At 45.7% G+C, this 19,899-nt stretch overlaps 1 protein-coding gene across 1 annotated transcript in view; it reads left to right on the top strand.

Annotated features, from left to right (window-relative positions):
• The window catches only part of BFSP2 (beaded filament structural protein 2), a 58,839-nt gene extending 40,412 nt beyond the window's left edge, over positions 1-18,427 (top strand). Inside the window, exons 5-6 of the mRNA XM_032869676.1 lie at positions 11,415-11,546; positions 18,203-18,427. Coding sequence (XP_032725567.1) covers positions 11,415-11,546; positions 18,203-18,427 — 357 coding nt within the window. The remainder of the gene's footprint in view (positions 1-11,414; positions 11,547-18,202) is intronic.
• The last annotated feature ends 1,472 nt before the right edge of the window (positions 18,428-19,899 follow it).

Raw genomic sequence — 19,899 nt, 5'->3', positions numbered from 1 at the left:
GGGCTAGACTCGAGGTGGGTACAGCCTTGTTTTTCTTGGCCTCCACACTTTACTCCCCGTTTCTCTACCCAGATCCCTTTTCAACAGCCCCTTTTCTTTCTGACCTTAATTCCTTGAGCCAGGTCCCTACAAATTCTTGCTATGGCAAATAGTGCCTACTAACTGCACAACAAGCTGTCTCCCACCCCAACCAGGTGAGAGGGGGAACAGCACAAAGGGAAAAATGAAACCAAACTATAGATGTGATGTGGGTCCATTGCTCCTTTTTTAGGAGACTCATGAATATTCATAATTCATGACCTGAGACACCACAGCATCCCCTTTCCTCACTTCAGAGGTGAGGATCCAGATCCAGGGAGGGCAGCTGATGTCCTGAAGTCACACAGCTGGCTGGCCGCACCGTCGCTCAGCCCTCCTGGCTCTCGGGTCAGGCACCTTTTCTCCACATTGGGTAGTCGTTCCTCCTCCGTTCTGTTTCCAAAGTGAGAGCTCTGTGGCCCAGCAGTTTACAGCCTTGCTTCTGTCCCAACACTTCTGGAGCATACCCCACATTGCAGTGATTATTTCTTTGGGGAAGCGGGCAGGGCCGGGGGTGGGGGGGACGGGACATTGTAAATAACAGAAAAAAATCTACGTAGTGTGAAAAAGAAAAAAATCCTGGCCATTATTACTCACCCTTCACCCTCTTGAGAATCATTACCAGCCCAACAGTAATTCAAACATTAATTCTGAACAGATTCATTAGTGTTTTTTTAATAGAGTAATCTTAAAGCTACATCTCAGAGAAAACAGACAGTACTTGTTTTCATTTGGCTAATGCTGCTGGGGCCTCTTGCAGAAAGGCAGAGCTCAGAAAATATTTGCAGAATGAGTGAATTCCTCTGATCATCAACAGAGATCAGAACTGACAGCCAGAAGTCCTCCAATAAATAGTTTTGTCAGTTGCTGTCATGCCCTTAGGGGCTGACATTTGCCCATCCTGAGCACCTCTTGTCGGTTTCTTGGCAGCGAAGCATTAATGTAAAATGGCTTAGCACACTCTTTTCAAACCTTTTGCAGAGAGCATACAGACACGTATTTAATTACCTTTCAGGCTGGGGAGGCTGAAAATTAATTGACATGATTAATTTATGTCTTTGTTTAGGTTTCCCCAGAAACTGACTTTGTCTGAGACAAATATTAAAGAGGAAATGGTTTATCTGGAAGCTGGGGGAGGGAGTGAACCAAAATACCAGTAGGGAAGAAGCAGAGAAGGGAACCAACAAAGAACTCATTATCCAACCAGCACCCACTGGGGGGAGACCGGACTCTGCACCCACAGGGTTTCTGGGTAACAGTACAGAACTTAAGAGAGGGGAAAGGCGAGGAAGCTGGGGTAGTAATACCATCCCCATCAGACATCTGTGGTCTGCTAGCAGAGTGACCTTTCAAAGACTTCAGAGAAGGTTCTCCCAGCCAAAGAAGGGTAAAATCTGGCAGTGGAACAGAAGGGTGGGGAGAACCACATGTTCTGGAATAAAGGTTCCTGAGGGATAAAGGTGGATGCCATCAGCATCTGCTCCCAAGTTACCTGCTAACTCCTCTTATTTTTAAGTCATTAAAAGCTTATAAAGAGATTCGGGCTAGGTTCTCTCCAGCCTCGGTCATGGATGTCAGGAACTTTGGTGGTCCAGCTTTCAGAGCTTCTCAGTTCTATAACTCCATGTTTGAGGGAGGGTCAGTTTGGTCCAGAGAATTTCTGGAAGGTCTTCCAAGTCGGCCCTCCCTTGTCTGCCTGTTGTGGTTACCCAGCCCTGGGTATTTGGGGATGCTTGGGGAACCACAGACAACATGTCATCCCACTCTCCAGACGTCCTGGCTACCCATGGGATACATTCCCCACAGACCCTAAACAGGCCACCTGGGGGAATATGGAAGAACCCCTATCATTCAGCTTTTTCCTAGCATGCCTATGTTAAGATGCTTCCATTCTGTAGCAGGCAACTTGCATTCTTAACCTCCTCCCTGGGATCTTCCTCCCGGGGAAGGGCTCCATACCGTCACTCCTGGAAGCCTCATCTCTGTCCCTATTCACTGCAGTGGGAGGGTGTGTACAATAACCAAAGGCTTATTCAATTGCCAGCATTAGCTGGCGTGGTGGAGTAAGAAGTGCCAACAAAAGAGAACTCAGCTTCCTTTCAATACCCCCGGGGGCCTGGAACCTCACAGCAAATGCGCTCATGCCATCTCTTCTGACAGTGGTCTGCGCTTGCCTCGGATCAGTTCAAGGCATTTGTGGTCAGGAACTTTATGGGAGCTATAATGACCATGCCTTAAACAGCCCCAATGACACATCATGGAGACAGTTAAGAATGAAGAGAGGTGATCAGATGGAGATGAGTTGTGAGGTTTCTGGTTATTGATAGTCTTAGAGCTGGATGAGACATTAGCCACTGACTAGAGCTGAGCAATTTCTGTGAGGATGGGACTGTCATGGGTCTGCGCAGTTATCTAGTATGACAGCCACTGGCCACATGTGCTCTTGAGCACTGGGAATGTGTCTGATCCAACTGAGAAACTGAGTTCTTAATTTTATTTAGTGTTTACTAATCTTTATTTAAATAGCTATGTGTGGCTAGTGGCTACCATATTGGAAAACGCAGGTCTAGATCTGTCCATGAGCAGACTAGGAACCTTGGATAACATGTCTCCATATCATCCACATTCACAAACAATAATTATATAGGCTGTCAGAGCAATGCCCACTCTTTGCTTGCTTGTACCAAGAAGTGTGAATATTTTCTAGAATATATGAAATTGTATGGAATGGGTTTCTGCTAGTCAACTGAGGTCACTGGCTCTAGATGACAAGATGGCCTGATGTGATATCCCCATGAGAGCCAACAGGGAGAGTTCCTTTCAAGGAGAACAGAAAGAGCAGAACCCCTAAAAGCATCTATAATCTAGGGGGTCCCTGTGCGTTCATGAGTCAGCTATAATCCCTGATGTCTCTTCAGTGAAATAAGCCATGGTCTATTCAGGCGTGCTTATTGCAAGCACCGAAGGGAGTCATCTAGCCTTTCTACACCTCCTAGTATGTCACAGGGAGACCTTGGCAAAGGGCCCTAGCCCACTTTCATTTCATTTTTTATTTACTTGGATTTTATGTAAGCATTATTAATCTGTAATACCCTCACTTGTTTCAAAGTTCAAAATGTACAAAATGACATACAATGAAAAATGACATCCAACCCCTGTCCCAGCCACCCCAGTTCTTTTCTAAAGGGCTGATCAAGGTTATCCTTTTACTATGAGTCTTTTCAGAGATACTTTATGCACATATAAGGACATATGTGTAAATTCTCTCTCTCTCTCTCTCTCTCTCTCTCTCATTACACAAATAATGGTATACAGAACATACTGCTTTTTAGATGCATAATATTAAACCACAGTGGGCAGCAAATTATAGCCCACAAGCGAAATCTCAGCCTCTGCCTGCTTTTTTGCAAGTAAGTTTTATTGGAACACAGCTATGCTCATTCACTTACGTATTGTCTAGGGCTGCATTTGCATACACCAGCAGAGCGGAATAGTGGCAGTGGAGGCCATATGGTCTGCTAGGCCTAAAATATTCACTATCTGGCCCTCAACAGAAAAAACTGTTCTAGCAATGGGTATCCCAGGACTTATTTTAATGCCCTGCTGATTGATGTTTAGGTGGATTCCAATCTTTTGCTTTTATACATTAGACTAGTCACTAACTGCATATGTCCTCTACTTCCCAATATAGAAAAATATCTGCTGGATAAATTCCTAAATGTGGAATTTCTGGGTCAAAAATTATGCACACTAGCAATTTTTATAAATATTGTCAAATTACTCTCGATGAAGATTGTAACAATTTACTTTCCCATCAGAAGTGTTTGACAGTGCCCATTTTCCCATATCCTCACCAATACTGAGTTCTCATACCCTGTGGTCCTTGTCAATAGTAGAGATAAAACACAGTTTTTCAGTGCAGTTTTATTTTGCATTTCTCGTATTATAAGGAAGGTGGAACATCTTTTTTACATGCTGAATTCCGGCCATATTTGCTCTTGTTTATACTATCGGATCATATCCTTTGCCCATTTTTATTAGGTCTTGGACTTTTTACTACTGGTTTGTAGTGACTCTTTGTACACTAGAGAAATTGGTCCTCTCCCTGCAGTAAGTTGTACGTATGTCCCCAGCTTATCAATTGTCTTTCTATTTAAGTTATGGTAGTTCCAGGTGGCTTTCAAAAGATACTGTTAGCCAGTAGGGCAGGGTTGCTATAGGAGCTAGGAGGCCGGGGTTTGGTTCCTGTCACTGTGTGTTACAGCAGCGTAGCCAAGCTGGTCAGAGCTGGGGGACAGAGTAAGGGGAATCAGTAGTAGTTAAAAGGGAAACTAAAGAGATTGTCTCATTGAGGTAAGCCCTGCCTATCTTTCACCTGTTCTTTACCCAGTACAACATGAGTATTGTAGAGGCCACACCCAGACCCTCAGCTTCCATGTTGTTTCTCCAACCCCACAACTGGTCGACAACCAACATTTGAGTGACGGTCTATATTGGGGATCACCCAACACTGTAACCTCCACATGCTACCAAGAAATCTTTACTCACTCACTCATGCAGACTCAATTTGCCAAGCAAATATTTGACAAACGTCAAAAAAAAGCAGGCGCCAGGCCCTGTGCATGGGGCTGTGGGCACATAGTCCCTGGCCTGTCCCTGGCCACCCAGTTCTTCAGTCTCAAAGCTATCGTAGGTATTTCTCAATGGTAGCTCTTTCCCATGAAAAGAGTAGGGACCTTACTTCTAAAATAAGAGACTTGCAAATATAAAATAACCTAAATCCCTGAGAAATTAAAGTAGTAGTGTTTGCATTCAATGCTTACTGGTCTTTGAGAAGAGACAGAGCAGAGGAGACCCTTCTTTGGGATGGAATGACCTCCATGAACCAGAAGAAAAATACTATCATTAAATTTCTCCAATAATTACTTTAAGAAGAAAAACATATTTTTCTCTTCGGAATTCCACTCACTGCTGAGCCTCTCCTGCTGCCTTCATCAGTGGAGTACCCTTCCTTATGACCGAGGGGCAGCAAGTCCACAAAGCCGGGTGTCCCTCGCTGTGTCCTTGGGCAGCTTCCACTGAGGCTGGGAATCGGTCCCCTAGTCTTTCATGAGTAGCTTCAATAGCCAGGCAATTCCTGTGTCAAACAATTCAAGGAGACACTTGGCTTAGCCTAGCCAGGCCAGCCCTCCTGCCAACACCAAAGTTCCATTGAGTGAGACACATACTTCTTTTTAGCTCCTGTAAGGAGAGTTCCTGTCTCAGGTGAAGACTGGATGGCATCTGGCCTTCAGCCAAGTAAATCCTACGTCTGGCTGGAGTAGGTCAGGGTTGTGGATGCTGCTTGTCTAAAACTATCCTTAGCTAAGTAACATTTATATAATCCCATGGTCATTATAATACTGATAAGCTAATCCTCTTAATTAAAAGGAGGTGTGATTTCATTCCATTGACGGGGAACCCTCCCTTTCTACAGTCCCTCGAGTGTGCCTAGGACACCCTGTAGACCTTTAGTAAATGTGTTGGGAGTGCCCAAGGTGTAAAACATCATGTTAGGTCCCCAGTGCAGACAGAGGCATCAGTAAGAAGTTGTCCTTACAAACAAGCTTACTACAATCTAGTGCGAGGTTGGCTGAGGGCAGGTGGCAGACAACAGATAGAAAGACCATTCTTCTACAAGGCAGAATACCACGTGCTTGCAAGCAGAGTCAACAGAGTATTTAGTAAGCCTGTACCAAGTGCCCAGACCATGCCCTAAGCACCTGACAGGCCGTCCTCATTTCATCTTCCCACAGAGTTAGGTATTGTGATCTTCTCCATTTCACAGAGGAAGGAACTAAGGCACAGAGAGGTTAGTCACTTCCCCGAGAATACAGGGTTCCAGAGTGGTGGAACTGAGATTCAGACCACACGTTCTGCCTCCAGAACCATCACTCTGGACTGCTAGGTTGGCCTGGGCAGATCACATGGAGTGCGGGGGAGTCTTGATGCATTGTCTTGTGGAATGTGAGGTTCAGAGGCCTTTGTCTTGAGGGTCCAGAAGGTTATGCCAGACTTTTGTCATGATCTTCCCAAACCATGATTCTGTGCCCTCCCCATGGGATAAGATTCCTCCTTGATATAAGATGGTGAATGCCTGTCTCTGCGAGGAATTCGTTGCTTTCCCTTTCTCCATGAGAGTGAACATCATAAGGTTAGTGTGATCCCATGAGGTCCAAGAGGCTGCAGAGCAAGGCTGTCAGCTATACTCAGCAGCAGAGCAAGGCTCTTGTAAAGCTCTTGTTCACGGGCTGCAAAAACAGAGAGCTCAAACCACTGGCTGAAATCCACACAGCAACTGCTGGAGAAAGGCAGAGTACACAGTTCAACCTCTCAGCACCCATCTTGGATACGTGTTCTGCTAGGAACACACCTGCGTAGCAGAGGGGTGGGTTTGGAGATGGCCCTTTTCCCCCCTCCACGTGGAGACTCTCAAATATTTCCTTCTGCCTTACTCCCAAGCATACTGTCCTTCTTCTTTCCCATCCACTTTCACGTGCACTAATGTGTACATTTAATTTAAATTTTTTTAATTTGCAATTTTTTACCATGTTTCCAAGTGTCTATGTGCTCTCCTGTCCCAGAAATATAGATGGAGTGCAAAGGCGCAGGCTGGCCCCCTGCACAACAAAGCCAAGATTTCAAGTGGGTTTGAAAGTCTGGGGACCAGCATATTTTAATCTCATTACACATCCTAGCAACTGCACTCAGCAACAAAATACAGTCCTACCTTCCTAGACTCAGGTCTAGAATGGCATACCTGCTATTTGGTCTGCGAGGAGAAATCTTGAAGGCATTGGGTGGAAATGGAAACAGAAGTAATTATTAATCAGAAAGCATAACTCTAAAAAGCCATTGGAGAAGGACAAGTAATACTTTTAGGTGAGTTAAAGCAGCAGACTGTACCCAGATGGAGGGCAAGTACCATTCATAAGCTGATTTGAGAAGGTATTGGGCATGATATAAAATGACACTGAATCCCATAGTGATCAAATTCATTTTTTTCTCTTTCAATCTTAATTAAACTGTATTAGAAAGTTCTCATTGGGTGCTGGTAGGTCATCAACACTTCTCTTATACTTATCCATCTCACCTTTCAACAAAGAGAAAGCAGGCTTTGGGACTCAGCTGCATGGTGGGCAACATTTGCTCAAATACAATAACATTGGTTTATTTTAATGTCATTAACTTTTCAGCTATTTTTTGTCTATGACCAACAGTTTTACAGTTTTATCTGTTTCCTTAGCAATCTAGAACTTTGTTCCCATGGACCAGGCATCACATGGGAGTTTTAAATGCAGATTCCTGGGCCCATTCAGATCTCCTGAATCAGAACCTGTATTTTCTTAAGTTCCCTAGATCATCCTGATGCACATAAAATTTGAGATCTTGGGGCACCTGGGTGGCTCAGTGGGTTAAGCTGCTGCCTTCGGCTCAGGTCATGATCCCAGGTTCCTGGGATCGAGTCTCGAATCGGGCTCTCTGCTCAGCAAGGAGCCTGCTTCCCCCCTCTTTCTCTGTCTGCCCCTCTGCCTGCTTGTGATCTCTCTCTCTCTGTCAAATAAATAAAATCTTAAAAAAGATTTCTTTTGAGATCTTATCTACAGCTTCCATTTTAACCACATTTATTTACAAAGGAAACATGAATCAATTTAAATAAAAATTGAGTCGGTATTCAGATATGCGAAAAATCATGCTGCTTGTTGAATGTTTGGGAAACACTCCAATCCAGCAGTCCAGCAATTGTCCCACTCCCCCCAAGATCAGCACTTACCTCTGAATACAGACCTCTCATTGTCTGGGTTGATAAGAGGGCAGATCACCTGCAGGACTGTGGTGATGGCCTTGACCAGCAGATTTACCCCAGACCCACCTGCCTAAGCTTTGAAATTTGCCTTCAGTGAGACTGGACTTCCGCTCATGCCCGCTTCTGACCCAGGGTGTGCTGGTAATGTTTCATATCTACTCTCCAAGGACAAATGTAAGCATTTGTGTTTATGTGCCAGTCAGATTCACAATATCATATCAAGGTAACATAGGAGTTTCCGATGATGTGTTCTTTATATAATTTTAGAGATAACCTAAATTTTAGAATAAAATACATACTTTGCTTTTCCATTTGCTACCTACACCTTGAGTGTGACTGACTAGCTATCTCTTGCAAAATCTGCCAACTGTTTTTATAATTCTGTCATCGACAATGTCCAAAATCAGATTACAAAATATGCTCAATTATTAATATCCGATTAAGCAAAAAGTCACTCGCATCAATGATAAATGAGAATAGATCCAATATGAATTTTGGTTGCTATTTCCATTGACCTTAATAAGTCCTTTCATCAATGACATTAGTTATTTCTTTGCAAATCAGTAATAGTTTATAAATATTGGAAAGATATTACCTCTAATTTTTTTGCTATTCATAATGTGACAGCTATAGACATGACCCATTTTAAGTTTAATCTGCATTATTAACATTTTCTGCATCCCTTTCTTAAGTCTAGACAGTCAGAGAAACAATTCAAACCCTGATTTGTAGTGTTTGCCAATTTCCATGAGGTAAGAAAAACTCACCACAGCTGATTTCAAACTCCTAACTTGATGTAAATAAGCACAGAGTTTGGAAGAGATGCACAGACACTCACCATTAAATGTTATGCCTACCCCACAGGTACCGTCAATATAAATAACTTCGATATAGCACAGATAATGATAAAATGTAAATAAATTAGCAAGTGATGTGTTTGGAGTATTACCATTTTAATATATATTAATTGTAAGTGGATATAATTTAATTTTTAATGATGGCTGTGTTTACCAAGCAGCTTACAGACTTCCTGAAAATTTAACCCTCGGCTCTCGTGAGCTGTCAGGCGTGGGCTCCAGCTGCCGGCTGCCGGCTGCTCCTGGCTGTTCTAACCACCTGCAGCTTCCAGCTGCATCTGTCTGCCAGAACCCCGCCTGCCCACTCACACAGCCCACCTGGCCAAGTCCCAACCCCAAAGACAGGGAGAGAAATGGGGTGACCCATCACAGCAAGACTTGACAGACCACGAGGATGTTTTAGAGGGGTCCGCCTTCACTTTAGGGAAGACGGCTCTACTTTGGGAGCTCTTTTTTTCTTTAAGATTTTATTCATTTATTTGATGAAGAAAGAGACAGCAAGAGAGGGAATACAAGCAGGGTAAGTGGGAGGAGAAGCAGTTTTCCCACTGAGCAGGGAACCCGACGCGGGGCTCAATCCCAGGATGCTGGGATCATGACCTGACCCGAAGGCAGATGCTTAACGACTGAGCCACCCAGGTGCCCCCACTTTTGGGGCTCTTGATGAATTGGTGGAAATGAATTGGTGGAAGCAGTGGCTTTCAAAACTGGTTGAGAGTACAGCTCTGGCATGGGCCGCAGCATCTCACAGACCATGCGATCTTGAGAAAATAACTCAGTCTCTCTCTGCCTCGGTTTCCTCATGTAAAATAGGAATAACAATGACACTTGCTTCATAGGTCATGAAGATTAGCTGAAATAATGGACTTAAGCAGTTAATGGAGTGCTTGGCACAGAATAAGTGCTTAGCGCCTGTTAGTTATCATTAGTAGTACCCAACCTAGAGTGGTTACAAACTCATTTTTGGCTGATACTACTTGTTACATATAGAAAAGTATATGCAGTCACTATTTGCATGCTTTTAAGGTTCTACAAGTTTCCATATGTTCTACAAGTTTCCACTGTTGAAAGTGTCATAGTGTCTCCTCTCATTGTCATTTGCATTCTGTGGGGAGGGACTAGGGCTCAGAGAGGCTGAATGATGGTCCATGGACACACAGCCATGGGCTGACCAGTCCGAGCTGGGCCCACAGCTTCCATTCACCTATAGCTGATCCCAGACCTTTAATGGATGTTTTTGTTAAGCTCTGTCCAGCCCTCACACAGGAAGAACTACACCTGAGATGAGCCCTTTGACCCCAGTTTTCTTAGTCAGTTTGACTGGACTATTTTTGCATAACCCTGTAAATAAGCATTCATATGTAGTAAAAATGGTCAATCCAGAACAGGTTTTTTCTCCCATATCACTGACTTAGAGACGTGCGTCAGGCTGTACCAAAGATGAATGAAGGTGATCTCTAGTTTTTCCCCTTTCTCCAGCAGAGAGAGAAAGAATGACCTATTCCCCTGAAAGTATGGGAAAGAATCAGACTATGTCCTTGCTGAGGGAGAAACTGCAAAACACAGACCTCCCCCTTGTGTTCACGATTGTGGCCAGACTGGTTTTTACAAGGAAACAGGGACTATCAGATCAAGTTGGATAGTTCCACATTTGAAGAAGGTGTGAGGCAATTGGCACTGCCTGACAGTATTGGGACGGGCTGGGAGTTCTCTGAAAGGCAATTTGTCAACATCCATCAAAATGACAGATGCATACCCTTTGACTCCGCAGTCCCACTTCAGGGATTTACCTCATAGAGATACTCCCACGTGTGGAAAATGAGGGTTGTAGGTAATTCTTTACACCATTGTTTGTAACAGGCAAAGACTGGAAACAATCTAAGTGCTCCTCAATGCAGGGCTTCTAGATAATTCTGTACTTCCAAACAAGGCAATACTCTGGAGCCATTAAAAAGAATGTAATTGATTTATATATATTGGTAGAGAATATTTTCTAGGATATATTAAGTACCAAAGCAAGTAGAGGATGATTATATATATTTACTTATAAATGTATGAAATAATTGGGGGATGGGGTGCCTGGGTGGCTCAGTTGGTTAAGCAACTGCCTTCAGCTCAGGTCATGATCCTGGAGTCTCAGGATCGAGTCATGCGTCGGGCTTCCTGCTCATCGGGGGAGTCTGCTCCACCCTCTGACCACCCCCTTTTGTGCTCTCTCTCTTCAAGAAAGAAAGAAAGAAAAAAAGAAAGAAAGAAAAGAACAGATAGATAGATAGATATAGATATCATATGTGTGTGTGTGTGTGTGTTTGTGTATAATTTCTGGAAAGAGGTATAAGAAACTGGAAGGAGGAGAACTGGGTAATTAAGGCACAGGGACAAAAGGAGACTTTCTCCCATAAATCCTCCAGAAAAAGATTTCGAATTTTATTCTACTTGCATGCACTATATGTTCAAACCCAAAAATGCTTGTATGCAAATCAGGAAGGGTGCCCGTGGAAAAAGAGGGATTTTTCAATCGGCCAGCCGTTTGAGTTAGAGGCTGTGGAATGGGTCCTGGGAAGGGCAGGAGGGAAAGTGGGCTTCGGGCTGTCCACGCACCCCTGCTCACGTGGAGACCTGCCCCTTCCCAGCAACAGGCAGAGATGACCCGCATGGCGCAGACCCAGGAAGAGAAGCTGGCCGCTGCCCTCAGGCTGGAGCTACACAACACTTCGTGCCAGGTCCAGAGCCTCCAGGTGGAGACAGAATCCCTGCGGGCCCTGGTGAGTGGGCTGGGAAGAGCCCTGACATTTCTTATGTCAATTTTACTCTCAACTGTTGCACTAGTCATCTGGGTTAGAGTTCACAAGAGTCTTGAGGCCCCAGAAGGGTCAGCTGATACCGAATCACAACCAGTATAGTGAAGGCTGTTAGTGCCCCACCGGAATACACGACACCAGGCCACTGCTGGGAGTGTTGGCCGCTCACATCCACAGATGTCCCACTTCTCCAGAGAACTGGCCTCAGCCAAACAGTGGACACCTGGCCTGGGCGGTTAGGCCCACCTCCTCTAGCCTTCAGCCAATGACTGGCTGACGTGGGGTTTAAAAGCCCAGCCCACTGGCTTCTGAGTGGAATGGGTTTTGCCCTGTACTTCACCCTCGCAGTCTCCCTGTGGGATCAGGCTGTACGAGACTCCAAATGAGACTTCCTCCTGGCTTAGCGCCTTCCTCTGTCCTATCCTGCTTTCCTTGCTCCCCTTTTCTTGAGAGCAACCCCTTAACTCTTTACATGTAACAAGATCCCTGGCTCAGGCTCTGTTTCTGGGAAAGCCAAATTAAAACTAGGAAGCTCCTCAGACTCACTGGGATTTGTGGGAAGGTCTCTTGCATTATTTATTATTAATAATAATTAAAATAATTATTAATACAGCAATTTACCCTCTGCTTTCTGGGGTGAACTGAAGTTCTATTAGGGTACTAAGCCTACAGCTCCTCCTTGATGGCCCCTGTGGGGGGGCCCATGTGTACCAATTTGAACCACAAGCATTTTGTCCACACTGCAGATCATGAGGGGATGGTTCATGTAATTCTTATGCAGCTGAGGTGGTCTGGACTCTACCAAGGCCCAAGGAGCTCCTTCCTGTCTCTCATCAGCTTCAAGCCTTGGGGGAAGTTCCAATACTATTGCTAGTGCCCCTTTCTTCTACCACTCCCCCTAAACCCTCCTCATCTCAATCTTGCCACCCAAATCCATTCCATCACCAAACCAGCAGCCCCACCTCCCAATGCGGTCTTAGCCTACCATTAAGTTAGCTCAAGGATTTATTCTAGTTGGTTCCCTCAGAAACAACATTTTCACTACACATGGTCAAGATCATTCCATCAACCCTGAGTTCCCCTCCTTCATGTGTCTTCCATTCCCTTGGGTCCATCATCCTCTGGATAACAAGGTCACACGATACCCAGTCAGCTCAGGAAGATGCTGTCTTGTCACAGCACAGCACATGACACACATCTCCCTGCCACAGCTCTCCCTCACATTCTGTGATGGGATTGGGGTCACTGCAAGAGGATGTGAGAAAAGGATCAGAGGTGAGAAAAATCAGGAAAGTACAGCCTAAAGCAATGCCATATTAGTTGTTTTTTTTTTAATTGTCTGAAAGACAATTGCATTATTTACTCAAAGTTATGTGAATTTATGCTCATCTGTTTTATTCTCTTGCCCTAACCCTTGATCCTAATATTAGGGGTGCTGCTTTTTCCCCAAGTCGCTTTAAACATGTATAAGGGGGCTGCCATTTATTCCCCAGATGTCTTTGTGACTGCCAAAACTCCATTCTTCCATAACAGAAAGTGCCAGACAAAACGCTGGTGACACACACTGAAGCCCATCATCAGAAAAGCCTGGATGAATTGCACCTGAGGGGAGGCAGCCTGTCATTCAACACACATTCCACACATATACTTGCTCCAGCTGTGTGCTGAGCTCTCCATGAGGAAGGTCCCAGGGACGCAACCATGAAGTGAATGGTTCCCGTCCTCTACAAGCTCATAACCACATTGGGTTCAACCAAATGACCGAACACAGAAGAGGGTACTGTGCTCCCCAGAGCGGTTGCTCCTAGCAGCCTCCATTCTCAGCAAGCTCCAGCCTGCCCTCACCTCTGTCCCTCAGCAGATGCTGTCACCCTCACCATTCTGCAGGTAGGATTAAGGTCCCCAAACACGAGATCCTCTGTCTTCTGTTTCCAACCTCTGTTTCCAAAATACCTCTGAAGTTTTATCCCCTCTCTCCTCCCTTCAGTAAATTTCCCCTGTCCACTGTTGCCCCATGTGGGGCATTTCTCTATCTACTGTCCTTTCCTGCATTTTCAGTGTCCCTCCCTCCACTGGGATTGCCTGGGGGTAAAATAGAAAGATTCCTTTTCCAAACCTTCTAGCACCCCCAGTGCTTGGGCTTCATTTACAGACCAGCCCGGTTTCCACAGGAAGGGAAATGCCCAGAACCACCCTTTGGGGTGGAGGGTCTCCTACACTTGAGCCCTTGGACATGTTCTTCCCATGGCTGCAAGGAGACCCCTCCCCTCAACTCTGCCCACCCCTACCTGTCTTCACACCCTTGGTACAAGTGAGGTAGAAGATACGCAAGTGCTACACACAGGGAAAAGCCTAGATGCTGACTCCCACAGGTGGGGTGACCTCTCCACCTGCCACCCACTCGCTTTCACAGCCCTGTGGTTTACATGGTTCTATCAGCTCATCCACCGACATCACATCAACTCCTTGAGGACAGAGACCATGTCTCATTTGTTTCATGTCCCCAAAGCCCTTGATGAGGGTCCAGAATGTCATTTCTTCAAAGTGATACTAATAGTAAGGAGAGCATGCTTGCATGCATTCTCTCATCGGACACTCATAGAGACCCTGAGAAGTGTGGTGACTGACAACCCATTTTGCAGAAGAGCAAACTGTGATTCAGGGGTTTGCCCATGAACACGAGTAACAAGTAGGAGAGCCAAGCCCTTCTGGCTCAATTGCGCTTCTAGACCACAGCAGGCCTCTGGAATTGGGGATTGGCCCTCACTCTGGAATCTGGAATCTTGACTCCTCTACTTATTAGCGGAGTGATGCCTCTAAGATTCTGTTTTCTCACTTGCAAAGTGAGGATCTCTTCGGGTTATCATATGTATCTATCGTGTTAGTAGCTTAAGGCAACAGTAAAAAATGTGTTCATTCAGTCTGCAATTTAGGTGGAGTCCAGCAGAGACAGCTGCGGCCTCTGCTGGGGCCGGCCCTTCCAAGAATGGTGGCTTCCGCTCACATATGTGGGGCCTCAGCTGTGCATCTCTTTTTCTTCCTCCATGGGGCCTCTCCAGGTAGCTAGCTGTGACTTCCCCAAATCATGGCAGTCGTGTAGTCAGACTACTGCTCTGGCATCCAGCTTCCCTCAGAGCATCAGCACAGAAGCTACCAGGTCTCTTACCACCTGGCCTGAAAAATCCCTGAATATCACTTATACAGAACTCTGTTGGTCTAAGCAGTCAAAGGCCATCCCAGATCCCACAGGAAGGGAAAGACACTCCACCTCTTGACGAGACAGTGGCAAGGCCACCTAGAGAAAGAACACATGGGATGGAGATAGGGATTGCACCTGCCTTTGGAAATGTGCTCTGTCGCTGGACCCACCAGTATTTGCCTCCTAAAGTCATGGGGATGATGACTTACAAAATTGCACAGGTCAAGCCCTTAGCACAGTGCCTGGTACAGAGTGAGCAGTCAATAACTGGTATCTGTTACTGCCTACCGTTGTAAAATTATTATTATAACCACTGAAATAGTAATCCCAGGTTGGCATCACCCAATTACCTCACTCAAACCCCATCGTCCTGACTACCGGAACAAATCAGAAGAAAATTCACACCCCCAACCAGAAGACATAGGAGTACTGACATGCTGGCTGTGCTTGGGACCCAGGACAAGCCGCCTCTGTCCCCTGTGAGCTAGTAGATCAGAGCTCTGGTCACTGGGCCTTCCAGTCAAGGACAGGAGCCCAGAGAGCCAGAATAAGGAGCACAACTTCCTGCAACTTTCAGACACAGCTCAGTCCATCCAGCACACCTGTTATCCTTGGTCAGAGCAACCTGCACACACACAAGGCCCCCACAGCTCATCTAAGCCTCAGACAGGTGAGCTGGCAGCACTGGCTGTCCCCTTGGCCAGCAAGGCCCTCTTTGTATTGGCAACCAGGCACCAGTAATGGTGCTTAAAGCCTACTGAGTTCTGTGTTCCGTCAACTCAAATCAGGAATGGAGTTCAAGGCCAGAAATCACACAAAGTCACTATTTTTACTTTATGGAGGGCTTAGCAATTCAAGGAAGTCCCTTCAAATCTCCAGAAACTGGGGAATAAGTATGCTTCTGTGACCTGAGTTTGCTCGCTGGTGTTGTACTACTGTCGGGGCTGGAGTGGGGAGATGGGCAGCAGTGGCCTGATTGCCATCGCTCAAGCCCAAGCATCTCTGTGAGAACCAGGTGAGGATGTCAGGGACTTAGGTGGGAAGAAGCTGGGCTGAGACACTAAGGATGGGATGGAAGAGACAGAGGACCTCTGACAGGTATTTGTACAAACATATGTTGGGCAATGGGTCCTAAGTCATCCGAGCAAACTTCAGGCCGAACGGAGAAGTCACCTGTGAACATGGAGCAAAAACTAGACAGATGATCCAAACATGATTCCACGAAAGATCTTTCCAAACAACAGGTGTTACAGGTACAACATCACTAAACACTACAAGGAATTTCCTGATGAGCAAAGTGGGAAAACCCAGAGAGTTTGGAACGAGTGATTCTCAAAGTGCAGGTGGCCATTTCCACATCTTCTTTGTCATGGAGGGGTTTTCAGATCTCACCAAAATAATAACCCTAGGCCAGATGCTGATCTAGATTTATTGTCTACTAGTCACATTTTTGCCACCTGTAAATGTATCTAGGGTGGGAATCTGACTCAATATTCTTAAGTCTTATGGAATTAAAATGGTTTAAATAAGGTGATATGGTGGCCCCTGCTTAACAGGAGCCATGATTCAAGATGGCATCATGACCAAAAAGCGTCCATTTCAACCACAGTAATCCAAAAGGTATGAAAAATCTCCTAGGAGACAAGGTACAGGAAGTTGTTTTAATGAGATTTTATCTCAATTTGAAAAGATATTTATCTGTTCTTATGTGTTATGTAAAAATCCAGATGCTAAATTGTAGGTGTACCATGATTACAACTATTAAAAATGTTAAAGATAGATGCACACAGCTTTTTAAACGTGTTTGTTGGTCAGCCCTACAGTCTGCAGGGCTTGCTATATGAGAAAATGAGGTTTCCTGTCTAATGGGGAGACAGGTAGAGCAATAAGTGTAACCATAATACAAATATTGTCATCCTGGGCAACATACCCAGATGAGCACCTACTCTGTGCCAGCCCCTTTCTTACCATGAGAGTTACAGAAACTTCCTTTCATCTCTGAAGAGCTCACTGTCTGGTAGAGGAAACATGCCCCGAAGCAGCTCAGCCCACTATGACAAGTTTAGGGCATGCATGTACTTGGGCAGCCACGGAAAGCCAGAGGAGGGGTCCCTAACCCAGCCTGGTGGGGGGAAAGGGCAAGAGACTATCAAGGAAGAAGGAAGCCTTCCTGGGGGAGGTAACCCCCCCCAAGCTTGGACTTGGGGATGAATAGGAATGATCCAGGTGAGAAGGAAGGGGAGATACAAATCCAGATTTGGACTTTCGACAAAGCACAGTTATTGCTGTGTAGAGAATGCAGAGGTAGCAGGAACTAGAGACCAAGAGATGAGTTACAAGCTACTGAGCTTACGCCCAGGGAGCAGTGATAAGCATCCATCCTGGGCACTGGTGGCTGAGGGCACAGAAGTGAAAACTTTCCAGAATACATAAGAGGCAGGACTCCGTGATGATTGGATTGCGGAGGGAAGGAAGATGAGGGACATGCCTTTCCCTTGTTTCTAGTCCATGTGAACTCACCAGCGGAAGCACAGGAGAGGAGAACAGGTTCAGAAAGAAGTCGGTGGCTCCACTGTGGATACGTTGATTTGAAGTGCCCATGACTTGTATATATTTCCAGGAAGAAACTCAGAAGCAGGTTTATGCTGGGGGGAGACATCTGTCTTGGAAACATCAACGCAGGAGTCATCGGGAGGGAGACAACTAAAGTCATGTGTGGCAAAGACCAACCAACACAGGCCCAGGAAGAAGAGCTCAGAGAGAACAGGCTCAAGATGGGGCCTTGGGGAGCCCACAGTGAAGGGGCAGATAGGGGAAGAAGCATTAGCCAAAGTGTGCTACTAACACACTGAAGAAAACACTGTCGAGTGTGCAACGGCCAGAGACATTCATTCGAACTCTGGCAATCTGGCCAAGAGTGTCGGAGGAGAGGGCATTTTAGCTGAATGATGGATGTGGTTTCAGCAGTGGAGGAGGAAAGGGCCCCGCAGGGAGTGAGAAATCATGAGCAGAAAGGCCCAGAGGCAGTTCAGAGAGCAAGATTTCTTTGAAAAAAAACACCTGCAAACTGTCTCTCCTGTGTGTATCATTTTCTCACTCTCATTTTTTCTCTCGTTATCTTTCACACTCTTTCATTCTGTCTCATCAGTACCCTTCATGGTTCTCCCTCTCCTTTCCCTCTTGGCTGTCTTCCTCCCACACCCCCTCAGCAGAAGAATTTGTGAATGAGACCAAACAGGAGTCTGGCCTCCGACCTCTGGAGGCGGAGTCATCGCTTCCCTCTGCAACCCAGCCAGGCCCTGGTCCTTGGAGTTAATGGACCGCCCAGGCCCAGCGTAGCCCTTCGCGCAGCTCTGCCCAACTCCCTCCTCAAGGGCCCTGCGTGTGGCCTCGGGTATGGACCGCGTTCTCTCTTTGGCAGAAACGAGGCCTGGAGAACACGTTGCACGACGCCAAGCACTGGCACGACATCGAGCTCCAGAACCTGGGCGCTGTGGTGAGCCGGCTGGAGGCAGAGCTCAGGGAGATGCGCTCTGAGGCCGAACAGCAGCAGCAGGCTCGTGAGCATCTGCTGGCACACAAGGCGCAGCTGCAGAGGGACGTGGCGTCCTACCACGCCCTGCTGGACAGGGAGGAGAGCGGGTAAGCCTCTCGCCGCCGCTCATTCCTGTGACACGTATACATACCCATAGGTTTGAAATTAAAAGTTCATTAAACCCTAGCAATTAAGGTAAGAAGGAGAAATCACCCTCAAACTCCCCAACACACACACACACACACACACACTCCCATAGCCTGTGTCCTTGCAGGAATTTTTTTTTTCAAATTAATTTTTTAAATTTAAATTCAATTAATTGACATATAATGTATTATTGGTTTCAGAGGTGGAGGTCAGTGATTCATCCGTCTTATATAACACCGTGTGCTCATTACATCACGTGCATTCGTTAATGTCTATCTCCCGGTTACCCCATCCCCCACCACCCTCCCCTCCAGCAGCCCTCAGTTTGTTTCCTGTGATTAAGAGTCTCTTTTGGTTTGTCTCCCTCTCTGGTTTTGTGCTGTTTTACTTTTTCCTCTCTTCCCCTATGAGCCTCTGTTTTGTTTCTTAAATTCCACGTATCAGTGAGATCTGATGATAATTGTCTTTCTCTGATTGACTTATTTGCTTAGCATAATACCATCTAGTTCCATCCACGTCATTGCAAATGGCGATATTCCTTTTTTGATGGCTAAGTAGTATTCCATTGTGTATATATACCACATCTTCTTTATCCATTCATTTGCCAATGGACAATCTAGGCTCGTTCCATAGTTTGGCCACTTTGGACATTGTTGCTATAAACATTGGGGTGCAGGTGCCCCTTTGGATCAGTACATTTGTATCTTTGGGGTAAATACCCAGTAGTGCAATTGCTGGGTCATGGGGTAGCTCTATTTTCAACTTCTTGAGGAGCCTTCATACTCTTTTTCAGAGTGGCTGCACCAACTTGCATTCCCACCAACAGTGTAGAAGGGTTCCCCTTTCTCCGCATCCTCGCCAACATCTGTCATTTCCTAACTTGTTAATTTTAGCCGTTCTGACTGGTGTGAGGGGCTATCTCATTGTGGTTTTGATTTGTATTTCCCTGCTGCTGAGTGATGTTGTGCATTTTTTCATGTGTCTGTTGGCCATTCATATATCTTCTTTGGAGAAATGTCTGTTCATGTCTTCCTTGCATGATTTTTCTTTTCTTTTTTTTTTAAGATTTTATTTATTTATTTGACAGAGAGAGAGATCACAAGTAGGCAGAGAGGCAGGCAGAGAGAGAGGAAGGGAAGCAGGCTCCCTGCCGAGCAGAGAGCCCAATATGGGACTTGATTCCAGAACCCTGAGATCATGACTTGAGCTGAAGGCAGAGGCTTAACCCACTGAGCCACCCAGGCACCCCCGCCTTGCATGATTTTTCTATTTGTATATTCACATCTGCATGTATACACATACACACACGGACATAGTGCTATGTGTTTAGACATACCGAGGACATACATACTGTCTGTTAGGACTAATTTCAGATGCAGGTAATAGACCCTCATTAATAGGGCTACAAACCAATGCTCCTGAAACTTTGATGTGCA

The sequence above is a fragment of the Lontra canadensis genome, unplaced genomic scaffold (assembly GCF_010015895.1).
Source record: "Lontra canadensis isolate GAN:19392208 unplaced genomic scaffold, GSC_riverotter_1.0 scaffold38, whole genome shotgun sequence".
Taxonomy (NCBI): domain Eukaryota; kingdom Metazoa; phylum Chordata; class Mammalia; order Carnivora; family Mustelidae; genus Lontra; species Lontra canadensis.
Note: the sequence above shows the minus strand (reverse complement) of the source record. Positions and strands in the feature narration are given on the sequence as shown.